This window comes from Saccopteryx leptura, chromosome 1 (assembly GCF_036850995.1).
Source record: "Saccopteryx leptura isolate mSacLep1 chromosome 1, mSacLep1_pri_phased_curated, whole genome shotgun sequence".
Taxonomy (NCBI): Eukaryota; Metazoa; Chordata; class Mammalia; order Chiroptera; family Emballonuridae; genus Saccopteryx; species Saccopteryx leptura.
In genome coordinates this window covers 320,035,414-320,049,372 of record NC_089503.1, presented here as the reverse complement: position 1 = coordinate 320,049,372, position 13,959 = coordinate 320,035,414, and the positions used below count along the sequence as shown (strand labels likewise).

The 13,959-nt window shown below is 51.1% G+C and overlaps 1 protein-coding gene across 2 annotated transcripts in view; it reads right to left on the bottom strand.

The window, feature by feature from the left end:
* Nucleotides 1–13,959, bottom strand: part of SHANK3 (SH3 and multiple ankyrin repeat domains 3) — a 52,274-nt gene that overhangs the window by 29,732 nt on the left and 8,583 nt on the right. For both annotated transcript variants that reach the window (XM_066358803.1, XM_066358804.1), the window contains exons 11-13: nucleotides 9,023–9,296; nucleotides 5,837–6,030; nucleotides 4,720–4,833 (exon numbers count right to left, since the gene is read on the bottom strand). In XM_066358803.1, coding sequence (XP_066214900.1) covers nucleotides 4,720–4,833; nucleotides 5,837–6,030; nucleotides 9,023–9,296 — 582 coding nt within the window. The remainder of the gene's footprint in view (nucleotides 1–4,719; nucleotides 4,834–5,836; nucleotides 6,031–9,022; nucleotides 9,297–13,959) is intronic.

Below are 13,959 nucleotides of genomic sequence, written 5' to 3'. Positions count from 1 at the left end.
TATAGAGTTTACAATATATTGGAAGAGAGAGAGGATTAAGTACATACATAATATATCAAATGCTGATGAATGCTATGAGGAAGCAGGACAGTGTGGTACAGAGAAAGTTCACAATTCTAGGCTGGTCATGTGGAAGCCTCCCAGAAAGAAAGAGTTGAGCAAAGGCACAGGCCATGAGGCAGCTGCCATGGATGACATTGGTAAAGGACTTCCCAGGGGTGAGCACGCAAGGCAAAGCCCGCATGGCAGGCATCGGCCTGGGTGTTCAAGGGACAGGAAGCAGTCTGTGCCACTGGAGCAGGAGTGAGAGAGAGAGGTAGGAAATGAGATCAGATGAGAACCTATGATTTTTGATGACCTGACTCTCTCACTAATTGTGAGCTCCCTGTGGGTAAGAACCACATCTCACTTATTTCTGTGATCTTAGCACCTAGCATAGCACCTGGCACATACAGGGCACTGCAAATGCTAATTAGAAAGATAGATGGCCAGAGAACTGGCTGGCTGGGTGGGTGGGTGGCTGGATGGATGGATGAATAAATAAATATATGATGGATGAAGGAAAGAATGAACAGAACAAGATAGATGGAGGGAGGGACAAAGAGCAGGATGGGTGGATGAAGGGATCCATCCATGGACAGTGGTAGATATAGAAACAAATGGATAGGTGGACCAAGTGGTTTGATGGAGAGGAGATAACTAGATTGGTGGGTGGGTGGAAAGATGGATAGATGGATGGATGGATAGATGGATGGATGGACAGATGAATAACAGATGGATGGACAGACAGAAGGATGGAAGAAGAAATGAATGGATGGATGGGCAGATGGATGGATGTACAGATGGACGATGGATGGGTGGATGGGTGGGTGGATGGGGTGGATAGATGGATAGATGGATGGATAGGGGGTGGATAAATGAATGGAAGGATGGAGGGATTGATGGATGGATGGATGGACAGATGAATAACAGATGGATAGACAGACAGATAGAAGGATAGAAAAAGAAATGAATGGATGGATGGGCAGATGGATGGAGGGATGGACAAATGGATAGATGTACAGATGGACTAAGAGATGGCTGGGTGGATGGGTAGGTGGATGGATGGATGGGAGTGGATGGATGGAGGGGGGTGGATGGATGGATGGGGGTGGATAGCTGGATAGATGGATAGGGGGTGGATAAATGGATGGAAGGATGGAGGGATGGATGGATGGATGGATGGATGGAGAGAGGGAGGGAAGGAGAGATGGATGGATGGATGGATAGATGGATGGATGGATCGACAGACAGAGGGAGAGAGGAAAAGATAGATGGACAGAAGGACAAATGGATCGATGGATGAAAGGATGTGTGGGTGAGTGGGTGGATAAAAGGAAAGAGGGGTTGAGTTGTCTGGATGGGTTGATGGATGAGTAGGTAATAGCAGACTGGGTAGGTGAGTCAAGGATAAATGGATATCAAAGTAGACAAAGCAGAGGCTGGATGGGAGGAAGAAGATGCTCCTTGTAATACCAGCAGACACAGATGTCAGGAAAAGAATTGGTCTGGATTTCAAGATCCTGCCACTACTTTGTGTGACTCTCAGGAAGTTCATGGTCTCCTTTGAGCCTCCCCTTATGGAATAGGAAAATTCACCTTGGAGGGTCCCCTAGATTCTGATGGCCTGTAATTTTATCACCCTGGCACACTCTCAAGCTCTGATCTATTCCCTTCTCTCCCCTAGCCACACGGTGCCATCATGACCAAGACCCTCTGTGACACCCTTGCACTCACCATCCTACCATCCCATGGCCGAGCAGGCCAGACCTCATCACTGCTCAGGTCAGGCACCAGACCCCTCCTTGCCTCCACCACACCCTTCTCACGTTGACCCAACTGTAGACACGTTCACAACGCCTGCCTGCAAAAAGGACCATAAACTCCGCAGTTCACTAGCCTCCCATTTTTAGATTTTGTCAACTAAACAAACTGTATTTATTACATAACATAAATTCATTTTCCAGTTTCATTAATCAGACACATAAAATCCAGCTGAAGTGAAAACGCACAGCATGACACACACACACACACCCCTCCCCCAGTCTCCCAATACTGGAAAGAAAGGGAGGGAAGGATGGAGAGAGGGAGGGGGCAGTGGGGAAGGGGGAGGACAGCTGCCAGAGCCACAGCTGTCCAGGTGTCCTACGAACCAGGCTCTGGAACACACAGGGCTTCACCTCATCGTTTCCCTCACTCCTCAGCTTTCTCTGCTGCAATGGCTCCTTTCACCATCACACTCCAGACGGGCTATGGGAGGCACCCTCTCTGCTAACCCCGGGCATCAGTCTGGCCTGCATGTGCTGGCAGTGCTCCCTCCTTGGCCCTAACTCCCTCTCTGTCCCCACTCCAGTCTCAGAAATAGATTTTTCTTTGGATCTGGGCCTGTTGGAAGCAGGTTATCATTCCTAGGCTGCCCCCCGGTCGCTGGCACCACCCAGCCCCTGGGTCCAAGATCAGACTCTGCCCAGAGTAGCTGGCAGGCCAGGCCTGCACTGAGGACAGAGGTTACTCCCACCCCTCCCAGCAGGCAGACTCCACAGGCCTCTCTCCCTCTACCTACCCATGACACACTTCTGTCTACCCAGGTACCTTCTGACATTCCTTCAGGTGACAAACCCCAAAGCCAACCTTGTCTAACAGTCCTGCGATTGCCCAGAGATCTGGAGGTCCAGTATCACTGTACTCTGCACTCTCTCCCTTCTCCAAGACTTCAGTCCACCTGTACCCACCCCCTGGCCTCCACCTCCATCTGCCCTGCCTGGCCCTCACTCTAACCCTGAACAATCTGTACACTCAAGACAGCACTCCCGTCTCCTCCTGTCCCACTGTCTTCCCCCTGGATTCACAGCCATGTGACGGGCCTTACACACCCACTCCAGCTATGCCGCCCCTGACTGCACACACGAGTTTCACTCATCCAGGGCCTGTGAACTGTGTCAGCCACAGCCCAGACCTTGCAGCCACTGCCTACATCACAAACAAGACTCTGCCCCTTGGGCAGTTGAACCAGCCCTCCTAAAAATGGACCAATATCCACTGTCCTCCTTCTAGACCGGCTAGGAAGAGTGAGTCGATTCCTATATATGAAATACTTAAAACCATACCAGGCACCGGGACACTGCTCAGAGCACGCCAGGTGCCAGCACATGCAGTTGGAATGCCACATCACTCTGTACAAAGACTCTGCCCCCCGCCACCATCAGCTGACCACCTAGATGACTCCTGGTCATCCATCAGGGTTCAGCTCAAACGCCTCTGCTTTGAAGCTCCCTCTGACGCTTCGGGCCAACCAGGGAGCATCCTGTGTTCACGCCTGCGTCACAGCCGTACACAAACGCATCTGTTATAACCACTGTGCTGCCTGTTCTTCTCCAGGCACAGAGCCAGCCTCTGTGATCCCAGCTCCCACAACAGGGCCCAACACACATCAAACACCTCATCAACATATGCTATTCTCAAATTCTGACTCCAGTCCAGACCTCCCTGCCACCCTCCCCAGCCTCAGATTTAGGTTCAACTGTCCCGGAGCCACACAGTTCTCAAACCAGAACTTTCACTGCACGCCCCCCATGAGGGAAGCACAGAACCACTCCCAACTCACCAGGTCTGGAGGTCCTTCCTCCCTCTCCCCTCCTCCTTCAGGTTGGCACCAAGGCCCAAAACTCTGAAATCATTCCCCACTAATCTTCCATAGGCCCACAATAGGGGACTATGTTCCTGCCACACTCCCAGTCACCACCTAGAGAGCCATCAGGACGAGGCAGGGAACAGCCAAGCAAACAGATAAAGGCACCTGCTCAGGACCTGGTCAGTGGCCACATGTCACATGGGGCAGAGGTCCGGGCCACACAGGAAACTCTCAACCCAGGTGAAGAGGGCACAGCAATCTTGGGCCCAAGCCCTGTACAGCAGAAGGGGCCCTGAACCCCTTGTTCCAGAGATAGCACTGGTCCACTAGCCACCACTCAGGAGAGGACTTCCTCGTCCCACCAGCTCACCAGGCCAGAAATAACACTCGTGGCTATGGGAGACTCATCTCCCAGACGTGTAGTCAGCTCTGGCCTGAGACCTCAAAAGGACCAGCCACTCCTTCCCACTGGCAGGACCACCTCGGGTCCCAACACCCAGAGGGGTCCTTCCTGGAAGCCAAGGCCATCCCCACCTGCTGCCCTCAGACCGTCACGATCCCGAGGCGCCCACAACGGCCCCTCCAGACCCAACTGGCCTCATTTCCTCTTGGCGGATCCAGGCCTCCCTGCACTGCCCACCTGGACAATCTGTCCGCTTTGGAAAGACATCTCTTTCCTCATACTGACCTCATTACTTGTCTGCTAGCCATGCAGGAATCATGCACTCCAAGCACCCAGTATCTCTGTGAGGACCATGTGCTGGGGGGTGTATAGTCAGTAGGAAGCATATGTGGGATCCACACAGATGCACATTCATACCTGCATGTCCTGTGGGCACATCACACGTGTCTCTGCTGCTGTGAAGCATCTGTTAGTCCTTGTAGGGTGTGTGCATGCTGTATGTCTGTCATGCACACAAGTTTGCATCCACTTTGAATGTGTGTTTGACTTTACCCTCATCCTTTCTCTGAATATCCACATGTATTCAGCTTCACGCAAGTCTAAAGGTGAGCTAGGGAGCAGCCCAGGGAATGTGGGGGTCACTCACCATGCCGTGTGTCATACTGTCTCATCTGCACCTCCTCCACGCAGTCGGCTGGGAACCAGCCCGTGCGGCCTTTCACGGTCCCCTCCCAGAAACCGCCCTCCCCAATGCTGAGCACTGAGGGGAGAGAAGACAGAAAGACTGTGTCAGGGCAGAGTAGGGCAGCAGGAATGCCCCTTCCCACCATCTCCCCTCACCACTAATTCAGGCTCAGGTTCTGCCCACCCACCCGTCACCCTCTTCCCTTCCCTTCCTTCATCCTCCTGGCTTTTTCCCTGGAAAGATTTCGGGATCCACATGGAAGATGAAAGAACAGATGGGCACAGCACAGGATGGGCATGTGTGGGACAGAGAGACACACAGATGGACACACTCGAGGCGGGCAGGAGGCAGAGGCAGGGGCCACCATCCTGCTCCAGCTCTCCCAGGTGACCCTTCTCCTGCCTCTGAAACTCATCCCACCCTTACTATTGCCTGTCCCAGGGGCCACTGTGCTGTGGCCTGGGGATTAGGCCACAGATGGACCACGGAGGTCTGACCCTCAAAACTGTTTCTTCCACAGGCTCCCATGAAAACAAGACATCATGAAGATAGGGCCCCGATGAAAGCAGAGAAGCCCAGACTGAGAGGACCTTGTCATGGCACAGGGTCCCCAAGAACAGAGGAAGCCCCAGTAACAGGAACCCTCCTTATACAGACACCCACATATTGCCACTGACATCGCCCACAATGGCACAGGGTCTCCACAGAGCACAAGAATTTCCAATGAAAAAGTCCCAGAAGGGGTGTAGGAACCCCACAACATATGGAACTCTATAACGGGATAGGGTCCTTCAAACACACAGAACCCCAATGACACCATCTCCCATGACACAGAAACACCCCCCTGACAGAGAAGCCTCTGTGGTGACACAAGGAACACAAAACGATAGAAGATAGGCAGAAACCCCATAAACACAGACACCCTCCCTGACACGGAGGAATCCCCAGCGGCAGATGCATCCCATAATGACACCCTGGCTCAAGTTCCCAGGGGGACCCCAAAATGGCATCAGCCCCTCCGCGATCGCAGAGCACCGGCCGGGCGCACCCCCCCGACCCCGCCCCCCGCGACCCTCACCCTTCACGGCCTCGCCGCGGTGAAGCGGGATCTCGCCCTCGCCCTGCGGGATGTGCGCCTTCACCGCGATGAACTTGCGGCCGGGGACGGCGCTGTAAAGTTTCCGCTTCGGGCCCCGGGGCGGCGGCGCGGGGGGCGCGGGGGCCGCTGGGCCGGGGCCGGGCGCGGGGCCGGGGCCGCCGGGCCCGCTGGGGCTGTAGACGAACACGTAGGTGACGGACGCGATGCCGGGGGGCAGCGGGCACGCGAAGCCGGCGCCCGGGGCCTCCATGGCGCTCGGCCCGGCCCCGCCGCCGGCCTCACCGCAGCCGCCGCCGCAGCGCCCGCCGCCAGCCCGCCGCCCGCCCGCCCGCCGGGGGCCCGGCCCGGGGCCGCTCCATGGGCCGCGCCGCCGCGCCCGGCCCGCTCCCGCCAGCGCACGAGCCGCGCCCGCTCAGGGCTCCGGGGCCGCGGGGCTGCGCTCCCGGGCGCGCCGGGCTCGCTCCATGCCGCGGCTCTCCGCGCGCCCCGCCTCCTCCGCGGCCCGGCTCCTCCCTCTGCGGGCGGCGGCGGGCCGGCCCTCCCCCGCTCTCCTCCGTGGCCCCTCGCGCGCCCCCACGGGGGGAGAGGCCACGGGGCGAGGGGACTGCGGTGTACCGAGAGAGCAGGGGGGTCGGGCAGAGGAGGGCGGGGGAGGGGGAGGCGGGACAGGGTCGGAGCGGCCAGGTGGGAACTGAGGAGGGCATTGGTGCGCTTCAAAGGAAAAGCCATAGCGAAGGTTACCTCCTGGCCAGAAGGAGTTCCCCCAGCAGGTCCGCCCACCCAACTACCGTCCCCTGCTCTGGCCTTGGCCTCTTCACATCCTGACCGCTGTCATGTGTTGGGCGCCTGAATCCTCCTCCAGACCTATGTCCTCTCCTTGAACACCTGCCCCTGAGGCCCATGCACACTCGTGCTGACCAGCTAACCTGCACTGCTGTCCCCACCTGGACACCAAGCCTGAGGCCTCGGTCCTCCACCTTCATCATCCTTAAAAGCCTGCACTGCTCCCTAGTACCTATGTATACCAGGTCCACATTCTCAACAACTAGCGAATCTCTCTGGGACTGAGAATTAAATAGAATCCAGTCACACGCTTGGGTACCTTCCTTTCCCTCCTCTGGGTTGTTCATGATAGCGTTCCCAACACAACTATTCTAATCACGCTATTCCAGCCAGTGGCTGCTGTCTCTCAGCCACAAACTCACTTTTCTCTGCCATGCTCTGTGATGCTGGTGGGAATTCTGGGACCACATTTCTGGGGGTAAGAGCTCCATGCCAGGCTCTACCAACAGGGGGCGCAAGGGGAGACCGCCTCCTCCCCTATCTCAGTTCAAATGCCACTTTCCTTGGACCAAAGGCAATCTCTCCCTGGACCAAAGGTGATCTCTCCTCCAGAGACCCTCTCCCTCCAGATGCACCAAACCTCCTCAGCCCCTGCCTGGACACTTACAGGACGGCCCCCTTACCTGGATTCCTACCCACCTAACTGATTCTAAGCCTTGCACCCAGCTGTCAATGTCCTTCTGAGACTTTCAGGACCTCCAGCTATTAGCTCCCACCACTTCCGGCATCCTAGGCATCAACTAAATGTTTGTAAAAAAATAATACTGATAATCAATCTGCCGTCCCCACGGAGCAGTGAGCTGGAGCCCTGCACATAGCAGGTCTTTGTTTTGTGTTTGCTGAAAGGTGAATGAATATACAAAAAATAAATGAAAGCAGGGCATCCACATAGCTCCAGCACAGGAGTGATCCTCTGCAAAATTGAAACATCCTAAAGTTTGATCTTTCAGCCACTGGACCATTCCACTCTTAGAAAAAGCCATGGGACATCCACAAGCTTTGGGGACAATTGAGATGATATGGGGTTAGAGGGACAGCCTTGGAGTCTGGGCAAAGACAGACAGAGGAGACATCACAAATCAAGGCTACATGAGCAGAAATAAAGTGGATTTTATAAGCTCCTGCTGCACCTCAGGCCTTATGCTAAACACAGGCTTAAAAAGTTTGGGAATTAGATCTACCTGGGGCTCCAAATACACTGAGTCCTAGCTCTCAGACTTTGGACAAGTAACTTATCCCACGTGACCGTCAGGACCCTCATCTGTAAAATGGTGCTAATAGAGCACAGCCCAATGTGGGATCAAGGTTAAGTGAGACAGTGCAACCCAGCTGTCATCATGAAACAGGGCTGTTTGTGCCACTCTCACTCAACAATGTCTCCCAAGAACCTTCCATGTAACTGGCTCTGGGAAAACTAGAAAGCAAGAATGATGGCTGCTGCCCTCAAGGTGCGGGGAGGAGAAATGCCTCAACCAGTGGCAGCTGGCCAATACTGTGGGATAGGGGCTCCCAACAGGGACCCCTCATCTGCTCCTGTTCTGGAAGGCTTCCAGAAGGAAACGACTTAGGTGGGATTAGTCCTACCTTACTGAAGAGAACCCAGGCATTGAGGGGTCAGCTGACCTGTCCAAGGCTACAGTCAGCAGATGCAAGGACTGCACTGGACCCCAGCTGACTGTCTGTGGAGCCAGTGCCTCCCTCACACTCCCTACTGCACAGTCAACAGCAGCAGCGGGTTTCCAGCCAGGCTTCCTGCTCTGTGTTCTGAGGATGCCAAGGCCCTCACATGTCCCTGGTTCTCAGGGTCCCATCACTTATGGTCAAAAGTAAAGAGTAGAACCACATAGTCCTGGGTTGAAGAAGTGGGAGAAAGATGAAGACTCCCCTTTGGGGACAAGACTAAGGGTCACCTTCAAGTTTCAAGCCCTCCTGGAGAGGAAGCTTCCTTTCATAACCCCTATTACCTACCATCCAGCCCTCCTCCCTGGCACGGCAGGAAACTTTCTAAACCACAGGTCTAACCAGACCCTCCCCTCCCAACATGCTCCCTCAGCTGCCTGTTGTCCTCAGGGCAAGTCCAGTCCCAACCAGAGATCAGTATGGGGGAGCCTGTCCCAGGCTAGAGGACCTCACCTCCTTCCCTTCCTCATCCAGGGAGGTCCATCTGGAGGGCTTGGAGTGCCCCACCCCAAGCCTTAGCCCACCACTGCAGAGGTACTAGACACCATAGACCTCTCCCTGCCTCCCCATGCTGGCTCCTCCAGCTTGCATCCCGGCACCCAACCCACCCAGACCCTGCCAGGGATGCCCTGCCCCTCCTACCTGAGGTTGCTCTGGCTGCCCCTGCCTGCTGCAGAGCCACTGATGTCGTTCTCTTGGTCACCATCCCGGTCCCGGTCTTTTTCCTCCTGCAGCCGCTGGAGTAGCAGCTGGTGGGGGAGGCTTCGAAGTGAGGGTCCAGGAGAAGCTGCCGGCTGCACCTCACCCTTCAGGTTGATGTCACTGGCTGAGCGCTGCAGGGGCCGTGGGGAGGCCAAGCCACTGGGGCCAGCCAGCCGCCGTCGCTTTGCATAGCTGGGAGTTTCCCTGAATGGTACTGAGGGAGGTGGCACATAGGTGAGGTTCAGGGTAGCTGGATAAGGTGACCTACTTGTCCTGGCTTTCCCAGGCTTTCCATATTTTAAAACTAAAATCCTATGTCCCAGGAGCTGCCTCAGTCCTAAGAAAACCAGGACAGGAAGCTACTTCTGGGATCACATTCCAAAGTGTCTCTAACTGTAGCTTCAGGGGTAGAAGCCTGCACCTCCTGTCAGAAGATGAGGTCTTGGGGATGCTCAGCTCTGCTCTTGGAACTGCTCATTTCAGGAGAGACAGAACAGGCTGCAAATATGGTGACAGATCTCACCAGACTGCTGCTGTATGAGACCACTTGTACTTAACTATGGCTGGAAAAACCATACAAGAACATCTGGACCAGGGGCAGACAAAGTTCTGCAAAGAATCAGAGAGTCACTATTTCAGGCTTTGTAAGTCACATCGTCTCTGTTGCAGGACCCAGCACTGCCATGAGAGCACAGAAATAGCCACAAACAATATAGAAGCAAATGGGTGTGGCTGAGCCCCAATAAAGCTTTATTTAAAAAGCAGATGAATATTAAGAAAACTTGATCCAAGTATATGCTATTTACAAATGAATGACCTTAGAATGAAAGACACAGGTAAGTTTACAATAAAAGGATAAGGAAAGATATTTCAAATAAATAGCAACCAAAAGTGAGCTAAGTAGCTATATTAATTATTAGACAAAATAGACTTAAAGGTAAAAAGTATTACAAAAGTCAGAGGACATTATATATTAATAAAAGGGTCAGTTCATAAATGGGTTAACAATTCTTAACATATATTTATCAAACAATAATGGATCAAACAAAAATATGAAACAAACATTGACACATTTGAGAAATAGTTCTATGATAATACGTAAAACTTCAACACCCCACTTCCAATAATGGATAGAACATTTAAAAAGAAGATCAATAAGGACATAGAAGACTTGAACCAATAGATCTAAAAGACATATATATGGAGGGAGAGGGGGAGAAAGAGACTACACTCCGGAAAACAAGAGCAAAATACACATTTTTCTCAAATGCCCATGGAACATTCCCCAGAATAGACCAAAGCAAGTCTCAATAAAGTTTAAAAGTCTGAAATCATACAAAATATCTTCTCCACTCACAATAGGATGAAATTTAAAATCAGGTACAGAAAAAAACAATCTGGAAAATTCACAAATATGTGAAAATTAAACAACACAATTTTAAACAACCAATGTGTCAAAACAGAATTCACAAAGAAAATTAGCAAACACTTTGAGAAAACAAAAATACAACATAGCAAAACATGAGATGCAGCCAAAGCAATTCTAAGAGGTAAATTTATAGCTGTAGACATCTATGTTTTAAAAAGACAGAGGTCTCAGTCCTGGCCAGTTGGCTCAGCAGTACAGCATCAGCTCAGCATATGAAAATCCTGGGTTCAATTCCTGGCCAGGGCACACAGGAGAAGCACCCATCTGCTTCTCCACCCCTCCCCCTCTCCTTTCTCTCTGTCTCTCTCTTCCCCTCCTGCAGCTAAGGCTCCATGTGAGCAAAGTTGGCCCAGATGCAGAGGATGGCTCCATGGCCTCCGCCTCAGGCACTAGAATGGCTCCAAAGCAGCAAATGCAGCAAAGCAATGGCCCAAATGGGCACAGTATCGCCCCTGGTGGGCATGCCGGGTGGATCCCAGTGGAGTGCATGCAGGAATCTGTCTGCCTCCACCCCACTTCTCACTTCAAAAAAATACAAAAAAAAAAAAATGACAGAGGTCTCAAATCAAGATCTTAATTACACAGCTTAAGAAACTAGAAAAGGAGAAGCAAACCAAACCTAAAGTTGGGAGAAGGAAAGAAATAAAAGTTAGAGATAAGTGAAATACAGAATAGAACTACAGAGAATTCATGAAACCAAAGTTGTTTCTTTGAAAATATCTACAAAATTGACAAACTTTTAGCAAGACTGACAAAGAAAAAAGGAAAGATGGACACATACAACTAAAATCAGAAATGAAATATATGGCATTACTACCAATTTTATAGAATTAGAAAGAAATATGAGAGAATACTGTGAACAGTTATATGCCAACAGATTAGATAAGCTAGACGCAAGGGCCAAATTTCTGAAACTGACTCAAGAAGAAATAGAAAATCTAAACAAGCCTATAACAAGCAAAGATCAGTAATCACAAATCACCCATCAGATAGCATTATTGATAAATTCTACCAACATTTAAAGAACTAACACCAATCCTTCTAAAACTCTTCCAAAGAATAGGAGAGAAAGAAATACTATCTAATTCATTCTATAAGTAATTAAAAACTGAGCCAAGGATATGAGCAGACACTTCTCCAAAGAAGAATACAAGTGGCCAACAAGCACATGAAAAGATGCTCAACATCATTAGCCATCAGGGAAATGCAATTTGAAAACTACCATGAGATATTGCTTCACACTAACTAGAATAGCTATATATTTAAAAAATAAAAACTAATTAAGAACAAATATTGGTGAGGTGAAGAATTTAGAACCCTTCTACATTGCTGGTGGAAGTATAAAATGGTGGGAAACAATTTGATTGTTCCTCAAAAAGTTAAATAAAGAATGATATGACCCAACAATTCCACTCCTAAGTATATACCCAAAATAACTGAAAACAGGTATTCGAGCAAATACATTTCACACATGTTCATAGCAGCAGTATTCACAATAGCCAAAAGGTAGAAACAACCCATGTCCGTAGGATTAATGGATAAACAAGATGTCATATCTACAAACAATAGAACCTCACTCAGCCATAAAAGGGAATAAAGTAGTGAAACCTCCTATAATCTAAATGAAGCCTGAACATATGTTGAGTTAAAAGAAGCCAGACACCAAGGGTCACATATTGTGTGACTCTATTTATACGGCAAGTCCATACAGACAGCAGTATGGTAATGGCTGCCATCGTTTGAGTGAGGGGAATGTGGAATAATTGCTTAATTATATAGGGTTTTCTTTTGTGAGGAGAAACATGTTTTGGAATTCAATAGAGTTGGTTGTACATTATGAATGTACTAAATACCACTGAATTATTCCATTTTAAATAGTTAATTTTATGTGAATTTAATTTTAAATGAAATTTAAATCCTCAATTTTAAAGCCCCAGTTTAAAAGCAAACAAACAAAAAAGCGGACTGGGGGCTGGATTTGGCCGGCAGGACATTGTTTGCCAAGCCTTATTCTAGACTCCTGTTGCGCAAAGTGTGAGCCACAGACCAGCAGCCTCACCTTCAGCTGGAGACTGTTTAGAAATACAGAGTCTCGGGCTCCACCCAGACCTGCTGAGTCAGATGTGACTCAGATGTGAGAAGCACTTCCCTAGTTCATGGTCAAAGCACTGTGGGATATAAGTCCACAAGAACAAGTGCTTGAATGTGCATTGTGGGGGAAGTGAGTGGGGTAATGTGGGTCAAAGGCGACCCAAGGTGGCCACTCCCAGGTGGAAAGGCCCTACTTCAGGCCTGTCAGTCTAGAGGAGTGGGTGAAGCTGCCCCTGAGGGTGACAGGTCCCAGTTACACCTGAGGGTGACAAGTATCAAGTATCCTTACCCTGCGGCTTCAAGTATCCTGTCCCCTGAAGGTGACAGGTCCCAGCCTAGCAGACCCCTGCAGTTGGGCTCCTTCTCTGAGGAATAGGAAGGGGGTAGGTGGGCAAAGCCTCCTCCAGCTCCTCCTCTGTGCATAGGCCCCACCCAGGGTCCTAGAGCTGGGGTGGGACATGGCAATTTGTGCCTGTCACTGAGGGAGTGTCCTTGGAGTGAATGTGTGCAGAGGGAGTGGGGGTGACAGAATGAACCCCAGGCGGCCTAGGTTTGAAGGCAGGCTCTGCCATTAGCCCACTGTGCCTGCCTCCTCCTCTATAAATGTGGACTAATAATTACTCATGGGGAGTGCTGAGAAGGGGAGCTAAGATAACAGGGTTTATAGTAAATGCTCATGACTACATTACCCCATGGCTCAGGGACATCTGGCTGCATCATCAGAGTGTATGTGACAAGTGAGCAGGTACGGTGCATGGCCAGCAGAGTGGATGCCCACTCCACCCTGGCCCAGCTATGGCACATCTAACCCCAACCAGGTGAATGCACCCTGGGTCAGCCAGGCAGTAAGCTGTGATAACAGTTCCCCCAGGAGCCCAAGCATCTCTGTCCACGCCACAATTGTGAGATGCAGCTGGGCCTTCCTCACTCAGCCTAGGTCAGCTGGACCGATGTCACCGCCAGAGTACAAACCCACAGAACTGAATCCCACACATGGTCAGAGGTGAGAAGTGGATGCAAATAACCATAAAAGACTATTTTTTTCTTAAGAGAAACTGAGGCACAGAGACCCTGAACAGCTTTCCCATGGTTAGACTACCACAGGTAGAAGAAAGACCCCATACATCTACAAACTCAGGTAGCCCCAGGCTAACAACCACCTGCAAGCACTCAGGCCCACCCAGACCAAGACTGTCTCCTGCCCCTGATACAAACCTCAAACCTCTGTCCAGACAGAATAACAGCTCTGTCCAGCCAGAACCTGGACCTCAATCCCACACCATTTCACTCAGCTAACACTGCTGCCCTAGAACCCCTTACGCCCTGGACCTGCTATCCATTATCATGGTCCTGACCC